The sequence below is a fragment of the Bombina bombina genome, chromosome 7 (assembly GCF_027579735.1).
Source record: "Bombina bombina isolate aBomBom1 chromosome 7, aBomBom1.pri, whole genome shotgun sequence".
In the NCBI taxonomy this organism is placed as follows: Eukaryota; Metazoa; Chordata; class Amphibia; order Anura; family Bombinatoridae; genus Bombina; species Bombina bombina.
This window is the reverse complement of record NC_069505.1, coordinates 465,684,488-465,706,393: the sequence shown is the minus strand read 5'-3', so window position 1 is coordinate 465,706,393 and position 21,906 is coordinate 465,684,488. Positions and strand designations below refer to the sequence as shown.

Sequence of the window (21,906 nt, the reverse complement as noted above, 5' to 3'; positions counted from 1 at the left end):
TTGTTGTTTAGTTTTGAATTCTTTGTCATTATTAAATGGTTTCAATTTTTCTTTGAATACCTCGATTTCGTTTTTTATTTTAATCAGTGAGCCATCTCTAGATTTGATTAATACTTTAAGTAGACCTAGTGATGCATTTTCTAAAATGCTATACCATTCTGTCGACAATTCCTCACTAAATTCAAAAGTGCAATCTTTTTTAATCTGAGTCCTCTAGGGACCATTTTAGAATCAATATATTTTTGTGTATATGAGAGTTCTACCGAGTGTTTAATTTCTTTTAAGAGGGTGTCTTCTAGGTCCTTACAAGTACTATGTAAGTCAATAGTGTCATGTGATAGTGATTTATGTGATTCAAAATCTTTGATCTGAATTTCTGAGAGAATGTTTTCTCTAAATGAGAATAATTCCATTGTAGAAAGTAATGGTGTGATATTTTATGTGGTAAGTTACGTGAATACGTGGGTAGAAAAGCTACTACTAACACCTAGAGATTAAAAGATATAGAACAAGGAGGGGGTGGTGTGAGTGCTAACTAGTAAGGTGTAAGCTTTAATCCCTAAATAGTCTAATATAATCTCCAAATATAGACTTAAACAGGCAATGGAAAGTGGGAAGGAGTGGGATAAGCACTCTGGGAGGAGCAAACCTAAAATAGTGAAATGTAATAATATTAAAAATTTTATACATTTTTTAACTAAATTAATCAAGATGTTGAATATATGTGTGTGGAAAAAACGTACCAATAGTGACGAAAAAAAATGTCAATTTAATATAAAATAAAATAAATAAACATCAACAAAGTATACAAATTAAACATATAACATATGATAAAATATAATTCAGAAGACTCATATGAATCTAAGATGCCGGCATCAAAGAGATAGAATGTTAACCTATATGAAATTCATAACCTTTTAAAATAGCGGTTGCTAAGTTAAAAACAACAATACACAAAAAGACTTGATTTTGCTATAAATGTGCTGAGGCAGTCCAATCTTATGGGCACTTAATGAAAGTGAAAAAATGAGTAATAAAACAGATCTGTGGTGAATAACAACAAACCAGCAGCTTGTGTTTGTGTCCGTTAGAGACTATGAAGCGTGTGATCCGTGAGTGATGACGTCACGTCATGTGACTAGTCGTACTGGTCCAATAGTATCCAAACAATATAGTGTAGCTTTATATTTGAAAAATGTGTATACCGGTAAAAAAAGGAGAAAATAAAATGTCAAAACTTTTCCGTAACAAAAGAGATACTTGCAAGTAACAGGTCGCTGTCCTCCAATCTCTCCCGTGGGAGAAAAGCAAATCAGCTGTTTTCCAAAAAGCAACAATGTAGATGAAATGAAAACAAGTGTCTGTTTTTTTCTTTCTGAACTCCAAGTTGATAGAAATTCCTTGTAAGGTGCTCTTTATTCAGCAGTCCTTTAGATAGATAGTAATGTTGTAACTAAAACCAGAGGTAACTTGCAGGCATACAGGAATTATTCATATATCCAGCTCAGATATTATGAGCCAGAAATGAACCTGTTATTTGTGCCGCCGTGGAACCAGGTGAGATAGAATGGAGCTCTGTGGATATTTACACTTATGAACGCCGCACACAGGAATTATTCATATATCTTACTCTGCTTGAATGGTAGAGCTCGAAATGAACCTGTAATGTGCAGGGTGGAAGAATAAGTGTGTTTGTCTTAGTAACTGTAAGCAAATCTACGCGTTTCGGCAGAGTTACCTGCCTTTATCAAGATGCTTACAGGATGTGACAAGGAGCCTTATATAGGGAGAGAGTGTGGGTGTATCAATTAGGATATGGGCGTGTTAATAATTAACCCTTTGTTGAACGGGTTATAGATAAGATATTTAACTCCTATCTATATATAAGTATAAATAGAATCATAAGTAATTATAATGTATAATATTTTTCAGTTATATAAATAGCGGTTTATAAAAATCAAAATAAACAATATAAACAATATAGAAATGCACAATGTATATAAAAGATTATTATAACTGTATAAACATACCCAATTTTGTGTGTTTTGAATGGCTAAAAAATCAAGCAAAAAATGTACCTTCAATACTTGACTTATACTCTATTGGGTATAGTTTATATGTTTATATAAAAGTGGTTATATGTTTATATAAAAATGGTTAAACTTTAGGTGATATTTACTACATAATGACATATATTCAACATCTTTGATTAGATGATACAAATAAAGGGAGTGCAATAATTTTGTAAAAATGAATGGAGTAATGATAGTTCTAGATCAACTAGAAGTGATCAGAGAGACATAATTGTTTATTATGTATTTCCAGAGTACTATAATTAGTGATAGGATTGATTATACATATTAGATGTTACATATAGGGTGTTATGTTTATATTTGCTGCCATATTTATATAATTGAGTTTAAATCGAATGAGCTATTTAATCCTAGTGGATAAAATATCACACCATTACTTTCTACAATGGAATTATTCTCATTTAGAGAAAACATTCTCTCAGAAATTCAGATCAAAGATTTTGAATCACATAAATCACTATCACATGACACTATTGACTTACATAGTACTTGTAAGGACCTAGAAGACACCCTCTTAAAAGAAATTAAACACTCGGTAGAACTCTCATATACACAAAAATATATTGATTCTAAAATGGTCCCTAGAGGACTCAGATTAAAAAAAAGATTGCACTTTTGAACTTAGTGAGGAATTGTCCACAGAATGGTATAGCATTTTAGAAAATGCATCACTAGGTCTACTTAAAGTATTAATCAAATCTAGAGATGGCTCACTGATTAAAATAAAAAACGAAATCGAGGTATTCAAAGAAAAATTGAAACCATTTAATAATGACAAAGAATTCAAAACTAAACAACAAATTATGATGAAAAATATCACTGAATTTAAACAGATGCTATTAGAAGGAAAAAATAACACTCAATAGAGATATAGAAGATTAAAAAATATAAATGTAAATGAAAATATCCCTAAACTTTCATCTACTATTGAGGATGACAATGATATCATCCCCTGTTCATCTTCCACAATAGTTACAACTGAAAAAACTAATACCAATACGATGGTATCTATTTTCAGCAAACATAAAATAGGGAAAGAAAATAACCCTGTTTACAATAAAGAACAAAATAATGCACATAGTGCCTATAACTCCAACAAAATAAGAACCAATAATTATTCAAATAGACCCTATACTTATAATGATCGACCAACATTTGATAATACTCCAAATAGGAGACAAACAAATAGAAACTTTCAACACTTCAGTCATAATAGGAGATTCTATAATAATAGAAATGACTATGACTATAGAGCACAAAACCAACATCATGGTCACACTTATAGAAATAATGATAGACACAATAACAATAGATTTAATGAGGACACATATTTCAAACCACAGTATAACAGACGGAACAATATGGAACCAAACATATCACACTACACAAATTCTAATTATAGAGAAAGAACTAATACTAACAATTGGAGGATTCCCCTCTCCAATAATTTTGAACCACTAAGAGACATTCAAGAATGGTCAGAAAATGGCCAGACACATACAAGTAATGGTCATTTTTTTAGGCACAACCCCACAACACACAGGACATCAAAAAAATATTTCCATTTGGGGAACACCAAAAGGGAAAAGAGAAAGAGAGGGTGAAGAGGGAGAAAATCCACAAAAAAGACTCAGATAGACAATTCATATACCAATCAGAATACAGGGATATTCAACCTTAGTAAACATACACTAAGTGTAGAAGAAAAATCTGTTTTAAAAAAGGGTCTCACATTTGCACCGACTTGTAAAATGAACAAGTTTGAAACCCTCATAAATGTTAATCAATATGTCCGTAAATTAACTCTTAAAAAATACTTTCTATCCACTCCTCACACTAGAACAATTAATAAACCAAGTAATTATCTACACTTCAATTTGAAAGAAAAGTCTACTTTTTACCCCACTCATGATAAGGGAGATTTCATTAAAAGTTTTGAATGTAAAGTCAAAGAGGATCTAGATAAATTAGATACTAATATCAAAGTTAAAGAAAACCTGAAACCTGAAGAACGCAAGACACTAAAATTACTACAAGAAAATAAGGAAATCATAATCAAACAAGCAGATAAGGGTGGAGGTATTGTAATTATGGATGTACAATATTATCTGGAAGAAGCCTACAGACTTCTACTTGACAATACCACAAATACTAAACTTAAACATAACCCAATTGATTGGAGACAAAGCAAAAACATTAGGAGTTCTAACAGATTCAGAATTCAATTTTTTACAAATCAACCATCCTAAATATCCCACATTTTATTTTTTACCAAAAATTCATAAACATCTTAATAAACCCCCTGGACGTCCTATTTCTGGAATTGATTCAATATCTTCAAATCTTTCACAATATGTAGACTACTTTCTTCAAAATTAAGTTATACAGCTACCGTCATACCTTAAAGATTCCACCCATTTTCTAAACATACTGAACGAGATTGAATGGAAAAACAATTATACTATGGTAACGTGTGACGTTAATTCCTTATATACCAATATAGATCATCATTTAGGATTAAAAGCCATTGCCCATTATTTAGATAAAGATGAAAACCTACTGTATGAACAAAACAAATTTATTTTAGATAGCATAGAATTTATCCTCAAGAACAACAGTTTCATGTTCAACAATGAATTCTTCCTCCAGACCAGGGGGACGGCAGTGGGCACAAGGTTCGCTCCCAGCTATGCCAATTTATTTATGTTTTTTTTGAAGAGTCTTTTTTATCCAGTGGCCAATGGGGAGCGCACCTTGTGCCTCTATAAAAGATATATTGACGATATCTTCCTGGTCTGGAGAGGAGATCATGAAATTCTAGAAATATTCCTGGAAGATATCAATACTAATAATTTAGGTCTTACTTTTTCACATGAACATAGTATGAAATCACTTCATTTTCTGGATATTGAGGTGGAAATTGTGGATAATAAGATCAAAACTAAAACATATTTTAAAACCATTGATTCGAATAATTTCATCCATCATAAAAGTTGCCACCTCAAGAAGTGGAAGGAAAATATTCACAAAAGTCAGTTACTCAGGATCAGAAAAAACTGTTCAGATTTAGAATCATATGATTTACAATCAAATATCCTATTAAACAGATTTACTGAGAAAGGTTACAGTCAGAAAAAAATCAAAAACACCATGTTATCGATTAGAGAAATTGATAGATCCAGTTTACTAAAAAACAATACTAACAAAAATAAAAATAAAAATTCATATGAAACAAACATTACTTCCACTATTCACATTTTTGTTCCATTTATCACAGAGTATAATGCTCAACATAATGAGATTAGAGCCATTCTAAACAAACACTGGCACTATATTGAAAAAGATCCTATATTAGGTACAAAAGTTAAAAAGCATCCTGACCTTGTATTCAAAAAGGCAAAAAATCTAAAAAGTTATTTGGCACCTAGTGAATTCAAAGGAACCAATACTAATTATATTGATAGAGATCTAAGAAAAGAAAAAATATTTGTTTTTTTTCCTTTCATTAAATGCAAATCCTGCAAACATAGTAATAAAATTAAACAGATCACATCTACTGACAACCTATTCACTTTTCATATAAAAGATACTATTAAATGCAGTGACTCTAATGTAATTTATTGTATTAAATGTTCTTGTGATTTATTTTACATTGGCCAAACCAGCAGAATATTAAGGGATCGTATGCGAGAACACATTTTGAACATAGAGCATGCAAATACCAAAACAATACTCTACACTTTGCTGAAGTCCACCAGGGGGATCTAAACTGTTTTCAATTTTCGGGTATAAAAAAAGTAAAAATGGGGTATAAAAAAGTAAAAATGAATCATAGAGGTGGCAATATGGAAAAGATGCTTCTCAAAAAAGAAGCAGAGTTAATTTTTAAATTCAAAACAATATATCCACTAGGATTAAATAGCTCATTCGATTTAAACTCAATTATATAAATATGGCAGCAAATATAAACATAACACCCTATATATAACATCTAATATGTATAATCAATCCTATCACTAATTATAGTACTCTGGAAATACATAATAAACAATTATGTCTCTCTGATCACTTCTAGTTGATCTAGAACTATCATTACTCCATTCATTTTTACAAAATTATTGTACTCCCTTTATTTGTATCATCTGATCAAAGATGTTGAATATATGTCATTATGTAGTAAATATCACCTAAAGTTTAACCATTTTTATATAAACATATAACCACTTTTATATAAACATATAAACTATACCCAATAGAGTATAAGTCAAGTATTGAAGGTACTTTTTTTGCTTGATTTTTTAGCCATTCAAAACATACACAATTGGGTATGTTTATACAGTTATAATAATCTTTTATATACATTGTGCATTTCTATATATTGTTAATATTGTTTATTTTGATTTTTATAAACCGCTATTTATATAACTGAAAAATATTATACATTATAATTACTTATGATTCTATTTATACTTATATATAGATAGGAGTTAAATATCTTATCTATAACCCGTTCAACAAAGGGTTAATTATTAACACGCTCATATCCTAATTGATACACCCACACTCTCTCCCTATATAAGGCTCCTTGTCACATCCTGTAAGCATCTTGATAAAGGCAGGTAACTCTGCAGAAACGCGTAGATTTGCTTACAGTTACTAAGAGAAACACACTTATTCTTCCACCCTGCACATTACAGGTTCATTTCGAGCTCTACAATTCAAGCAGAGTAAGATATATGAATAATTCCTGTGTGCGGCGTTCATAAGTGTAAATATCCACAGAGCTCCATTCTATCTCACCTGGTTCCACGGCGGCACAAATAACAGGTTCATTTCTGGCTCATAATATCTGAGCTGGATATATGAATAATTCCTGTATGCCTGCAAGTAACCTCTGGTTTTAGTTACAACATTACTATCTATCTAAAGGACTGCTGAATAAAGAGCACCTTACAAGGAATTTCTATCAACTTGGAGTTCAGAAAGAAAAAAACGGACACTTGTTTTCATTTCATCTACATTGTTGCTTTTTGGAAAACAGCTGATTTGCTTTTCTCCCACGGGAGAGATTGGAGGACAGCGACCTGTTACTTGCAAGTATCTCTTTTGTTACGGAAAAGTTTTGACATTTTATTTTCTCCTTTTTTTACCGGTATACACATTTTTCAAATATAAAGCTACACTATATTGTTTGGATACTATTCGACCAGTACGACCAGTCACATGACGTGACGTCATCACTCACGGATCACACGCTTCATAGTCTCTAACGGACACAAACACAAGCTGCTGGTTTGTTGTTATTGACCACAGATCTGTTTTATTACTCATTTTTTCACTTTCATTAAGTGCCCATAAGATTGGACTGCCTCAGCACATTTATAGCAAAATCAAGTCTTTTTGTGTATTGTTGTTTTTAACTTAGCAACCGCTATTTTAAAAGGTTATGAATTTCATATAGGTTAACATTCTATCTCTTTGATGCCGGCATCTTAGATTCATATGAGTCTTCTGAATTATATTTTATCATATGTTATATGTTTAATTTGTATACTTTGTTGATGTTTGTTTTATTTTATATTAAATTTACATTTTTTTTCGTCACTATTGGTACTTTTTTCCCACACACATATATTCAACATCTTGATTAATTTAGTTAAAAAATGTATAAAATTTTTAAAAAATGTATATAATTTTTAATATTATTACATTTCACTATTTTAGGTTTGCTCCTCCCAGAGCGCTTAAGTCTATATTTGGAGATTATATTAGACTATTTAGGGATTAAAGCTTACACCTTACTAGTTAGCACTCACACCACCCCCTCCTTGTTCTATCTCTTTGCTCAGGCTTGGGCAAGAGATGTTCAGGACTCGGGGGCTTTAGAAATCGTAACCCAGGGGTATCTTCTAGATTTCAAAGATTCTCCTCCAAGGTAGAGATTCCATCTTTCTCAATTGTCTGCAAACCAGACATAAAGAGATGCGTTCTTACGCTGTGTAAAAGACCTATATACCATGGGAGTAATCCGCCCAGTTCCGAAAGCAGAATAGGGTTAGGGGTTTTACTCCAATCTGTTTGTGGTTCCCAAAAAAGAGGGAACCTTCAGACCAATTTTAGATCTCAAGATCCTAAACAAATTCCCAAATTCTTTCAAGATGGAGACCATTCGGACTATTTTACCAATGATCCAGGAGGGTCAATATATGACCACCGTGGACTTAAAGGATGCGTATCTACATATCCCTATCCACAAAGATCATCACCAGTTCCTCAGGTTTGCCTTTCTGGACAAGCATTACCAGTTTGTGGCTCTTCCCTTCGGGTTGGCCACAGCTCCCAGAATTTTCACAAAGGTGCTAGGGTCCCTTGTGGCGGTTCTAAGGCCGTGGGACATAGCAGTGGCGCCTTATCTGGACGATATCTTAATTCAGGCGTGGACTTACCAACTAGCCGAGTCTCACATGGACATCGTGTTGGCTTTTCTAAGATCTCACGGGTGGAAGGTGAACGTAAAAAAGAGTTCACTTATTCCTCTCACAAGAGTTCCATTCCTGGGAACTCTGATAGATTCGGTGGACATGAAAATTTTTCTGACGGAGGTCAGGAAATCAAAGCTCTAACCACCTGCCGAGCTCTTCATTCCATTCCTCGGCCGTCTGTGGCTCAGTGTATGGAGGTAATCGGACTAATGGTAGCGGCAATGGACATAGTTCCGTATGCTCACTTGCATCTCAGACCACTGCAACTATGCATGCTCAAACAGTGGAATGGGGATTATGCAGATTTATCTCCTCAGATAAATCTGGATCAAGAGACCAGAGACTCTCTTTTTTGATGGTTGTCGCAGGATCATCTGTCCCAGGGAATATGTTTCCGCAGGCCAGCGTGGGTCATAGGGACGACGGACGCCAGCCTATTAGGCTGGGGTGCAGTCTGGAATTCCCTGAAAGCACAGGGTTTGTGGACTCAGGAGGAGGCTCTCCTCCCGATAAATATTCTAGAGCTGAGAGCGATATTCAACGCGCTTCAGGCGTGGCCTCAGCTGGCTTCGGCCAGATTCATAAGATTCCAGTCGGACAATATCATGATTTCAGCATATATCAATCATCAGGGGGGAACAAAGAGTTCTCTAGTGATGATAGAGGTTTCCAAAATAATTCGATGGGCAGAGACTCACTCTTGCCATCTATCAGCAATCTATATCCCAGGAGTGGAGAACTGGGAAGCAGATTTTCTATGTCGTCAGACTTTTCATCTGGGGGAGTGGGAACTCCATCCGGAGGTGTTTGCACAATTGATTCAGCAATGGGGCACACCAGAATTGGATCTGATGGCGTCTTGTCAGAACGCCAAACTTCCTTGTTACGGGTCCAGGTCAAGGGATCCTCAGGCAGTACTGATAGATGCTCTAACAGTACCCTGGTTGTTCAACCTGGCTTATATGTTTCCACCATTTGCTCTCCTTGCTCGTTTGATTGCCAGAATCAAACAGGAGAGAGCTTCGGTGATTTTGATAGCACCTGCATGGCCACGCAGGACTTGGTATGCAGACCTGGTGGACATGTCATCTCTTCCACCATGGACTCTGCCACTGAGACAGGACCTTCAGATTCAAGGTCCGTTCCAGCATCCAAATCTAGTTTCTCTGCGGCTGACTGCTTGGAGATTGAACGCATGATTTTATCCAAGCGGGGTTTTTCAGAGTCGGTCATAGATACCTTGATTCAGGCTCGAAAGCCAGTCACTAGGAAAATTTATCATAAGATATGGCGTAAATATCTTTATTGGTGCGAATCCAAAGGCTACTCATGGAGTAAGATCAGGATTCCTAGGATTTTGTCTTTTCTCCAAGAAGGATTGGAGAAGGGGCTATCAGCTAGTTCCTTAAAGGGACAGATATCTGCTTTATCAATTCTACTACACAAGCGTCTGGCGGATGTTCTAGACGTTCAGTCGTTCTGTCAGGCTTTAGTTAGAATCAAGCCTGTGTTTAAACCTGTTGCTCCGCCATGGAGTTTGAATTTAGTTCTTAAAGTTCTTCAAGGGGTTCCGTTTGAACCTATGCATTCCATAGATATTAAGCTTCTATCTTGGAAAGTTCTGTTTTTAGTTGCTATCTCTTCGGCTAGAAGAGTTTCTGAACTATCTGCATTGCAATGCGACTCGCCTTATCTTGTTTTCCATGCTGATAAGGTGGTTTTGCGTACCAAACCGGGATTCCTTCCTCAGGTTGTTACTAATAGGAATATCAATCAGGAAATTGTTGTTCCTTCCGTTGTCCTAATCCTTCCTCTAAGAAGGAGCGTTTGTTGCACAACTCGGACGTGGTTCGTGCTTTGAAGTTTTACTTACAAGCAACTAAGGATTTCCGTCAAACATCTTCTTTGTTTGTTGTCTATTCTGGAAAACGTAGAGGTCAAAAAGCTACGGCTACCTCTTTCTTTTTGGCTGAAAAGCATCATCTGTTTGGCATACGAGACTGCTGGACAGCAGCCTCCTGAAAGGATTACAGCTCACTCTACTAGAATGGTGGCTTCCACATGGGCTTTTAAAAATGATGCTTCTGTTGAACAGATTTGTTAGGCTGCGACTTGGTCTTCGCTTCATACCTTTTCCAAATTTTCCAAATTTGATACTTTTGCTTCTTCGGAGGCTATTTTTGGGAGAAAAGTTCTTCAAGCAGTGGTTCCTTCTGTTTAACCATCTGTCTTGTCCCTCCCATTCATCCGTGTCCTGTAGCTTTGGTATTGTATCCCACAAGTAAAGGATGAATCCGTGGACTCGTACCTTATAGAAGAAAAGTAAATTTATGCTTACCTGATAAATTAATTTCTTCTATGGTACGACGAGTCCACGGACCGCCCTGTCATTTTAAGACAGATAATATTTTTTGATTTTAAACTTCAGTCACCTCTGCATCTTTTAGTTTCTCCTTTTTCTTCCTGTACCTTCGGTCGAATGACTGGGGGGTGGAGCTAAGGGAGGAGCTATATAGATAGCTCTGCTGTGGTGCTCTTTGCCACTTCCTGTTAGCAGGAGGATAATATCCCACAAGTAAAGGATGAATCCGTGAACTCGTCGTACCATAGAAGAAATTAATTTATCAGGTAAGCATAAATTTACTTTTATTTTAAAGATCCTTCAGATAGGAAACTTGTATCTTATATAAGGAAAGTTAATTTATTTTCAGGTCCTTTTCTTAGGCCTGCAATTTATTTGGCTGATGTTGCAGCTGCTTTAACTTTTTGGTTGGAAACTTTAGCGCAACAAGTATCGGATCATGATTTGTCTAGCATTGTTAACTTGATTCAACATGCTAATATTTTCATTTATGATGCCATTTTTTGATATTATCAAAATGTATGTTTAATCTATGTCTTTAGCTATTTTAGCTAGAAGAGCTTTGTGGCTTAAATCTTGGAATGCTGATATGATTTCTAAATCCAGATTTCTATTTTTTTCCTTCCAAGGTAATAAATTATCACAGTTGGATTCAATACTTTCAACTGTTACTGTGGGGAAGGGAGTTTTTTTGCCTCAGGATTAAGTTCTAAGGGTGAATTTTAAGCTTCTAACCGTTTTCGTTCTTAATTAGGAACTGAAACCTAACTCTTCCCCAAGGAATATGTTCCCAATTTGAAGCCTTCGTTAAATTGGAATAAATTTGAGCCATTTAGGAGATCAAAGCCAGCCCTCAAGTCCGCATGAAGGTGCGACCCTTATTCTAGCTCAGCTGGTAGGGGGCAGATTAAGATTTTTCTAAGTTGTTTGAATCAATTCAGTCCAAAGTCCTTAGATTCAGAATATTGTTTCTCAGGGGTACAGAATAGTATTCAGAGTAAGACCGCCTGTGAGAAGTTTTTTCTCTCACACATTCCAGCAATCTCAGTAAAAGCTCAGACTTTCCTGAAGTGTGTTTCAGACCTGGAGTAATCTGGCGTGATCATGCCAGTTCCGTTTCAGGAACGGGGTCTGGGGTTTTATTCAAAACTATTCATTGTCCCAAAGAAAGAAAATTCATTCAGACCAGTTTTGGAAATAAAAAATTTGAATTGACATATAAGAGTACCATCTTTCAGAATGGTGACTATAAGGTCTATTCTGCCTTTTGTTCAGCAAGGGTATTATATGCCTACAATAGACTTACAGGATGCATATCTTCATATTATGTTTCATCCAGATTATCAGTTTCTGAGATTCTCTTTTTTTAGACAAGCATTACCAATTTGTTGCTCTTCCATTCTGGTCTAGCGACAGCTCTAGGAATCTTTTCAAAGGTACTCTGTGTTTCTTTATTTGGATGATATCTTGGTACTTGTTCAGTCTTTACGTTCTGCAGAATCTCATACGAATCAACTTCTGTTGTTTCTTCAAAGACATGGTTGGAGGATCGATTTACCAAAAAGTTCCTTGATTCCTCAGACAAGGGTCATCTTTTTAGGTTTCCAGATAGATTGTGTCCATGTCTCTGGCTCTAACAGATAATAGACAATTTAAATTGGGTTCAGCTTGTCGCAACCTTCAGTCTCTATTATTTCCTTCAGTAGCTATGTGCATGGAAGTTTTAGGTCTCATGACTGCAGCATCGGACTCGATTCCCTTTGCTCGTTTTCATATGAGACCTCTCCAGCTTTGTATGCTGAATCAATGGTGCAGGGATTATTCTAGGATATCACAATTAATATCCTTAAATCCCAATATTCAACTATCTCTGATTTGTTGTTAGATCACCATCGTGGGTCTCTTTGGTTCTAGGGGTCTCTTTGGTTCATCCAACCTGGACTGTGATCACAACAGATGCAAGTCTTTTCAGGTTGGGGAGCTGTTTTGAGATTTCCGAACCCCTTGTGCTATCAGAGATCCCCAGAGGCGAGATTACCAATAAATATTTGGAATTTTTAGGGCTCTTCAGGCTTGGCCCCTGTTAAAGAGAAGACAATTTAATTGCTTTCAAGACAGACAATATCACAGCTGTGGCATATGTCAATCATCAGGGTGGGACTCACAGTCCCCTAGCTATGAAAGAAGTATCTCTAATACTTTTTCTTTTACAAGATATGACGAGTCCACGAATTTCATCCTTATAGGATATCGCCTCCTGGTCAGCAGGAAGTGGCAAAGAGCTCCACAGCAGAGCTGCATATATATATAAAGTGAGGAAGAGGTAAAGTGAGGTGTTTAGTATAAATTCTTCAATCAAGAATTTTTTGTTTTTAAATGGTGCCGAGTGTACTATTTTATTACAGAGCAGCTTCAGGCAGTCTTTTTAGGCTGTGGGAGCTGGTGGATTTTTGTCTCCACTGTGCCTCCCAGGATTGTGCTGCGTTGATGTACAAAATCTTAGAAAATCTTAACTAAGGCTTTTTCTGTCTCACAGTACCTCAGGAGGATATAAAAGGACACCTCTTGACACTGTGAAGGCTCAGCATCAAGGTAAGTGCAGTTCTTATTTTTCTGGGGAACAGAATCAGATGGACTGTATTTTTCTTATGCTGGGGATTGATATGTAAGTACAACAGTGACAGAACCAGACATTCTAGAGTTGAAGCGCTGGTATACATATATACATAATGTCATAAGGTACCAAGTTCTCTAAATTTAGAAATTGAGGTATTTGTGTTTTTACTTGCTAGACACTAAGGCGTGTGTACCTTGAAGCGCTAGGGAGTTTTGTGTGGGGGCTAACGTTATGAGGCTGGAGACACAAGGATTCACAGATTGCTGTACATTTATTCCGGAGTACATAGGAGTATTTTTTTCTCCGGTTAATGGCGGATTTTGTCTAATTTCACAGAGTGCGTTACGTTACGCCCACGAAGGGCAAAGCTAGACTTTGCGCGTTTTCATAGCGCAGTCAGTTAGTAATAGTGTGATCGTCAACAGTCTCTTGCCTGCTTTTCCGGATGCGTATGTAGTAATAGCTTGTTCCGGTCACAGGTTCAGGTAGGAACCGCAGCAGAGCTGCAGCAAGGGTGACAAAGCTTTTATTTATTTTTAAGTCTATGCTTTATTTTGGGGATTTGTACCAAGTCATAATACATGGTGTAAGAGGGAAGGTATGTATTAGAGCTTCTCCTTTGCTATATATGAAACTGATTAATTTGTCAGTTAAAGAAAAATAAAAAGAGACTCTCTTCTTTGGTGGTTGTCGCCGGATCATCTGTCCCAAGGGACGTGCTTCTGCAGACCTTCATGGGGGATAGGGACAACAGATGCCAGCCTACTTGTATGGGGGGCAGTCTGGAATTCCCTGAATACTCAGGGAGTATGGACTCAAGCAGAGTCTCTACTTCCCATAAATATTCTGGAGTTGAGAGCAATATTCAATGTGCTTCAAGCTTGGCCCCAATTGGCCTCGGCCAAGTTCATCCGATTTCAGTCGGACAACATCAAGACTGTGGCCTACATCAATCATCAGGGAGGAACAAGGAGTTCCTTGGCGATGACAGAAGTATCCAAGATAATTAGGTGGGCGGAGGCTCACTCGTGTTATGTGTCAGCAATTTACATCAAAGGAGTGGACAACTGGGAAGCAGATTTTCTCTTGTAAAGGTGTATCCAGTCTACGGGTTCATCCATTACTTGTGGAATATTCTCCTTCCCAACAGGAAGCTGCAAGAGGACACCCACAGCAGAGCTGTCTATATAGCTCCTCCCCTAACTGCCACCCCCAGTCATTATCTTGCAGCTCTCGACAAGAAAGGAAGTATCAAGAGAGATGTGGTGACTTAGTGTAAGTTTTACCTTCAATCAAAAGTTTGTTATTTTTAAACGGTACCGGCGTTGTTCTGTTTTTACTCTCAGGCAGAAATTGGAAGAAGACTTCTGCCTGGAGGTTTGATGATCTTAGCGGTTTGTAACTAAGGTCCATTGCTGTTCTCACACATAACTGAAGAGTATGGAAAGAAAACTTCAGTTGGGGGGACGGTCTGCAGATTGCCTTCTTTGAGGTATGTTCAGTATATTTTTTTCTAGAGAGAGGATAAGGTCTAGAAAATGCTGACAGTGCCTAGTATATTTAAGGTAAGCCTGATACAGTGATTTAACAACTGGGATCATGCTTGCAAAAAAGGATAATATTCATGTTAATACTTATATTACTTAGTGTAAAAACGTTTGCATGATTTATAAAAATAAAAATGTTTTTTCTCTGAGGGTGATAAATCTTTATTTGGGGCCTAGTTTCCACATGGCTTGTTAGATTACTCCTAGGAGTACTTTTTTAAGGCCCTCTGACTTTGAGTGCATGGTGGGAGGGGCCTATTTTCGTGCTCTAAATGAGCAGTTGATTTTCAGTCTGAGACATCCAGCTTCCCTGAAGGAGTCCTCTGGCTTATAGGACCTCTATAGAGGGTTTTATTCCTGCAAAAATCATATTTAAGGGCAGGTAGGAGCCACAGCAGAGCTGTGGCAGTGTGTTTGACTGTTTGTTAGCAGTTTTAACGTTTTTCTAATTCGTTTTTGGGCCTGAGGGGTTAATCATCCATTTGCAAGTGGGTGCAATGCTGCTATAGTCCCTTATATACACTGTAAAAATTTCATAAAGTTTACTACTTTTTATCACTGTTTTGCAGTTTATGTGGAAGTTGTTTTTTTTTTCTCTTAAAGGCACAGTACCGTTTTTATATTATTGCTTTTTTCACATTTATTAAAGTGTTTTCCAAGCTTGCTGGTCTCATTACTAGTCTGTTAAACATGTCTGACATAGAGGAAACCCCTTGTTCATTTTGTTTAGAAGCCATTGTGGAACCCCCTCTTAGAATGTGTACCAAATGCACTGACCTTTCTATAAGTTATAAAGACAATATTATGGCTTTTAAAGATTTATCACCTGAGGTTTCTGAGACTGACAAAAAGGAGGTTATGCCATCTAGCTCTCCCCACGTGTCAGAACCTATAACTCCAGCTCAAGGGACGCCAAGTACATCTAGCGCGTCCAATGCGTTTACCTTACAAAGACATGGCGGCAGTTATGAATCATACCCTCACAGAGGTATTGTCCAAACTGCCAGGGTTACAAGGAAAGCGAGACAGCTCTGGGGCTAGAACAAATACAGAGCTCTCTGAGACTTTAGTAGCTATGTCTGATATACCCTCACAATGTGCAGACGTTGAAGCAGGAGAGCTTCTATCTGTGGGTGACTTACACTGATTCAGGGAAGGCGTTACTTCAGTTTGACTCTGAAATGACAGCATTTAAATTTAAGCTTGAACACCTCCGCGTGTTGCTCAGGGAGGTTTTAGCGAGGTTTGGATGACTGTGACACCATTGTAGTCCCAGAGAAATTGTGTAAAATGTACAAATACTTTGCAGTGCCTGTTTACACTGACGTTTTTCCAATCCCTAAGAGGTTTTCAGAAATTATTACTAAGGAATGGGATAGACCAGGTGTACCGTTCTCTCCCCCTCCTGCTTTTAAAAAGATGTTTCCTATAGATGCCGCTACACGGGACTTGTGGCAAGACGGTCTCTAAGGTGGAGGGAGCAGTCTCTACCCTAGCTAAGCGTACAACTATTCCTGTCGAGGACAGTTGGGCTTTCCTAGATCCTATGGATAAAAGATTAAAGGGTTTCCTTAAGAAAATCTTTATACAACAAGGTTTAATTCTCCAGCCTCTTGCATGCATTGCCCCAGTCACTGCTGCAGCGTCTTCCTGGTTCGAGTCTCTGGAGGAGGCTCTACAGGTAGAGACCCCGTTGGATGATATCCTTGACAGGCTTAAAGCTCTTAAGTTAGCCAATTAATTTATTTCTGACGACATTTTTCATGTAACCAAGCTAACGGCTAAAAATTCAGGTTTTGCCATTCAGGTGCGTAGGGCGCTATGGCTTAAATCCTGGTCAGCTGATGTCACTTCAAAGTCTAAACTTCTCAATATCCCCTTCAAAGGGCAGACCCTATTTGGGCCTGGACTGAAGGAGATCATTTCTGATATTACTGGATGAAAAGGTCACGCCCTTTCCCAGGATAGGTCCAACAAGTTAAGGACCAAACAGACTAATTTTCGTTCCTTTCGAAACTTCAAGAGTGGCGAAGCTTCATCTTCCTCTTCAACTAAACAAGAGGGAAATTTTGCCCAGTCCAAGCCAGTCTGGAGACCTAATCAGGCTTGGAACAAGGGGAAACAGGCCAAAAAAGCCTGCTGCTGCCTCTAAGACAGCATGAAGGAGTAGCCCCCGATCCGGGACTGGATCTAGTGGGGGGCAGACTTTCTCTCTTCGCCCAGGCTTGGGAAAGAGACGTCCAGGATCCCTGGACTCTGGAGTTTGTTTCCCAGGGATATCTTGTGGATTTCAAAGCTTCCTCTCCAAAGGGGAGATTTCATCTCTCACAATTATCTGCAAACCAGATAAAGAGAGAGGCATTCTTACATTGTGTTCAAGACCTACTGGTTATGGGAGTGATCCACCCAATTCCAAAGGAGGAACAGGGGCAGGGCTTCTATTCAAATCTGTTTATAGTTCCCAAGAAAGAGGGCACTTTCAGACCAATCTTGGATCTCAAGATCCTAAACAAATTTCTTGGGGTCCCATCCTTCATGATGGAGACTATTCGAACCATCCTCCCTATGATCCAGGAGGGTCAATATATGACTACCGTGGATTTAAAGGATGCTTATCTACACATTCCGATACACAGGGATCATCATCAGTTTCTCAGGTTTGCCTTCCTAGACAGGCATTACCAGTTTGTGGCTCTTCCCTTCGGGTTAGCCACAGCACCAAGAATCTTTAAGAAGGTTCTACGGTACCTTCTGGCGGTTCTAAGGCCACGGGGTATAGCAGTGGCCCCTTACCTAGACGACATCCTGATACAGGCGTCGACTTTTCAAATCGCCAGGTCCCATACGGACATTGTTCTGGCATTCCTGAGGTCTCACGGGTGGAAGGTGAACGAAGGAAAGAGTTCTCTCTCCCCTCTCACAAGAGTTTCCTTCCTAGGAACTCTGATAGATTCAGTAGAAATGAAGATTTATCTGACAGAGGTCAGGTTGTCAAAACTTCTAACTTCCTGCCGTGCTCTTTATTCCACTTCTCGTCCGTCAGTGGCTCAGTGTATGGAGGTAATCGGATTAATGGAAGCGGCAATGGACATAGTTCCGTTTGCCCGCCTACATCTCAGATCACTAGATCACTGCAACTTTGCATGCTCAATCAGGGGAATGGGGATTACACAGATTTGTCCCCTCTACTAAATCTGGATCAAGAGACCAGGGATTCTCTTCTCTGGTGGCTATCTCGGGTCCATCTGTCCAAGGAATGAGTTTCCGCAGGCCAGAATGGACTATAGTAACGACAGATGCCAGCCTTCTGGTTTGGGGTGCAGTCTGGAATTCCCTGATGGCTCAGGGTTCGTGGACTCGGGAGGAGACCCTCCTTCCGGAAAACATTCTGGAACTAAGAGCAATATTCAATGCTCTTCAGGCTTGGCCTCAGCTAGCTGTGGTCAGGTTCATCAGATTTCAGTCGGAGAACATCACGACTGTAGCCTATATCAACCATCAGGGGGGAACAAGGAGCCCCCTGGCAATGTTGGAGGTTTCAAAGATAATTCTATGGGCAGAGGTTCACTCTTGCCATCTCTCAGCTATCCATATCCCAGGAGTAGAGAACTGGGAGGCGGATTTTCTAAGTCGGCAGAATTTTCATCCAGGGGAGTGGGAGCTCCATCCGGAGGTATTGCCCAGTTGATCCAACTATGGGGCAAACCAGAACTGGATCTCATGGCGTCTCGTCAGAACGCCAAGCTTCCTTGTTACGGGTCTAGGTCCAGGGATCCCAAGGCAGCGCTGATAGATGCTCTAGCAGCGCTCTGGTCCTTCAGCCTGGCTTATGTGTTTCCACTGTTTCCTCTGCTCCCTCGTCTGAGTGCCAAGATCAAGCAGGAGAGAGCTTTGGTGATCTTGATAGCCCCTGCGTGGCCACGCAGGACTGGGTATGCAGATCTGGTGGACATGTCATCCTTTTCACCATGGACTCTGCCGCTACGGCAGGACCTTCTACTTCAAGGTCCCTTCAAACATCCAAATCTAAATTCTCTATGTCTGACTGCTTGGAGATTGAACGCTTGATTCTATCAAAGCGTGGTTTTTCCGAATCGGTCATTGATACCTTAATTCAAGCTCGAAAGCCTATCACCAGGAAAATCTATCATAAGATATGGTGTAAATATCTTCATTGGTGTGAATCCAAGGGTTACTCATGGAGTAAGGTCAGGATTCCTAGGATATTATCTTTTCTCCAAGAAGGATTGGAGAAGGGATTGTCAGCTAGTTCCTTAAAGGGACAGATTTCTGCTCTGTCCTTTTGCACAAGCGTCTGGCTGAGGTTCCAGATGTTCAGGCGTTTTGTCAGGCTTTAGTTAGAATCAAGCCTGTGTTTAAACCTGTTGCTCCGCCATGGAGTTTAAATTTAGTTCTTAAAGTTCTTCAAGGGGTTCCGTTTGAACCTTTGCATTCCATAGATATTAAGCTTTTATCTTGGAAAGTTCTGTTTTTAGTAGCTATCTCCTCGGCTCGAAGAATTTCGGAGTTATCTGCTTTACAATGTGATTCCCCTTATCTGATTTTCCATGCAGATAAGGTAGTGTTACGTACCAAACCTGGGTTTCTTCCTAAGGTGGTATCTAATAAGAATATCAATCAGGAGATTGTTGTTCCTTCACTATGTCCTAATCCTTCTTCAAAGAAGGAACGTCTATTACACAATCTTGATGTGGTTCGTGCTTTAAAGTTTTATTTACAAGCTACGAAGGATTTTCATCAAACATCTGCTTTGTTTGTTGTCTACTCTGGACAGTGAAGAGTCCAAAAGGCTTCGGCAACTTCTCTTTCTTTTTGGCTAAGAAGTATAATACGCTTAGCTTATGAGACTGCTGGCCAGCAGCCTCCTGATAGAATTACAGCTCATTCTACTAGAGCAGTAGCTTCCACATGGGCTTTTAAACATGAGGCCTCTGTTGAACAGATTTGTAAGGCGGCGACTTGGTCTTCGCTTCATACCTTTTCTAAATTCTATAAATTTGATACTTTTGCTTCTTAGGAGGCTATTTTTGGGAGAAAGGTCTTACAGGCAGTGGTGCCTTCCGTTTAAGTTCCTGCCTTGTCCCTCCCTTCATCCGTGTCCTAAAGCTTTGGTATTGGTATCCCACAAGTAATGGATGAACCCGTGGACTGGATACACCTTTACAAGAGAAAACAAAATTTATGCTTACCTGATAAATTTATTTCTCTTGTGGTGTATCCAGTCCACGGCCCGCCCTGTCATTTTAAGGCAGGTGTTTTTTATTTTTAAACTACAGTCACCACTGCACCCTATAGTTTCTCCTTTTTTTTCTTGCTTGTCTTCGGTCGAATGACTGGGGGTGGCAGTTAGGGGAGGAGCTATATAGACAGCTCTGCTGTGGGTGTCCTCTTGCAGCTTCCTGTTGGGAAGGAGAATATCCCACAAGTAATGGATGAACCCGTGGACTGGATACACCACAAGAGAAATAAATTTATCAGGTAAGCATAAATTTTGTTTTTTGAGCAGACAGACGTTTCATCCGGGGAATGGGAACTTCATCCGGAAGTCTTTGCTACCCTGATTCTCAGGTGGGGCAGACCAGATTTGGATCTGATGGCATCTCGTCAGAATGCCAAGCTTCCAAGGTACAGATCCAGGTCCAGGGATCCTCAGGCCGAACTGATAGATGCCTTGGTCGTTCAACCTAGCTTATGTGTTCCCGCTGTTTGCTCTTCTTTCCCGGGTGATTGCTCGGATCAAACAGGAGAGGGCATCAGTGATTCTCATCGCTCCTGCGTGGCCTCGCAGGACTTGGTATGCCGATCTGGTGGACATGTCCTCTCTACCTCCGTGGAAGCTTCCATTGAGGCTGGACCTTCTCATTCAGGGACACTTCTATCATCCGAAACTAGTTTCTCTGCAACTGACTGCTTGGAGATTGAACGCTTTATTTTATCTAAGCGAGGGTTCTCTGATTCGGTCATTGATACCTTGATCCAGGCACGTAAGCCTGTTACTAGAAAGATTTACCATAAGATATGGCAAAAAATATCTCTATTGGTGTGAATCCAAGAGCTACTCATGAAGTAGTTAGGATTCCTAGAATTTTGTCTTTTGTCCAAGAAGGTTTGGAGAAAGGGTTGTTGGCAAGTTCATTAAAGGGACAGATTGTTGCTTTATCCATTTTGCTACACAAGCGTCTGGCAGATGTTCCAGATGTTTGGTCTTTTTGTCAGGCTCTGACTAGAATCAGGCCTGTGTTTAGACCAATTGCTCCTTCGTGGAGTTTGAATTTAGTTCTTAAAGTTCTTCAAGGGGTTCCATTTGAACCCATGCATTCCATAGATATTAAGTTATTATCTTGGAAAGTTTTTGGTTGCTATTTCTTCTGCTCGCAGAGTTTCTGAGCTTTCGGCTTTACAATGTGATCTGATTTTCCTTTTTTTTTTTTTTTTTTTTTTTTTTTTTTATAATAATTTTTTTATTGAAGGTTTTTCATCATGACAGCAAAAAAAAAAAACTGGCATATACATGTTTCAGAACATAGCAATAATTGTCGCAATAACTATATGACAGACAAAAAAATACAAAATAAAGAAATATATATAATGAATGCCAAAATACATCTGAAAAACCTAATTTTATGATTTTATATAATAATATTTGAGACCATTGAATAAATAAACCGGAACAGCTATGTAAGGTCTCTATACCTTGTCTCTATTTGATCTGATCTTTGTCTTAACTCCTGAGTTCCTCTAACTTGTCTAAATCTTGGATCTGGCGTGGCCTTTATTTGCATAC

The 21,906-nt window shown here is 38.5% G+C and overlaps 1 protein-coding gene across 4 annotated transcripts in view; it reads left to right on the top strand.

Annotated features, from left to right (window-relative positions):
* Positions 1 to 21,906, top strand: part of LOC128666745 (zinc finger protein 615) — a 195,172-nt gene that overhangs the window by 88,593 nt on the left and 84,673 nt on the right. For 2 of the 4 annotated variants that reach the window (XM_053721506.1, XM_053721507.1), the window contains exon 9: positions 13,474 to 13,529. The exons of the other annotated variants lie outside the window; for them this stretch is intronic. In XM_053721506.1, the coding sequence (XP_053577481.1) occupies positions 13,474 to 13,514 (41 nt within the window). In that variant the 3' untranslated portion in view covers positions 13,515 to 13,529. The remainder of the gene's footprint in view (positions 1 to 13,473; positions 13,530 to 21,906) is intronic. 4 annotated transcript variants of the gene reach the window in all.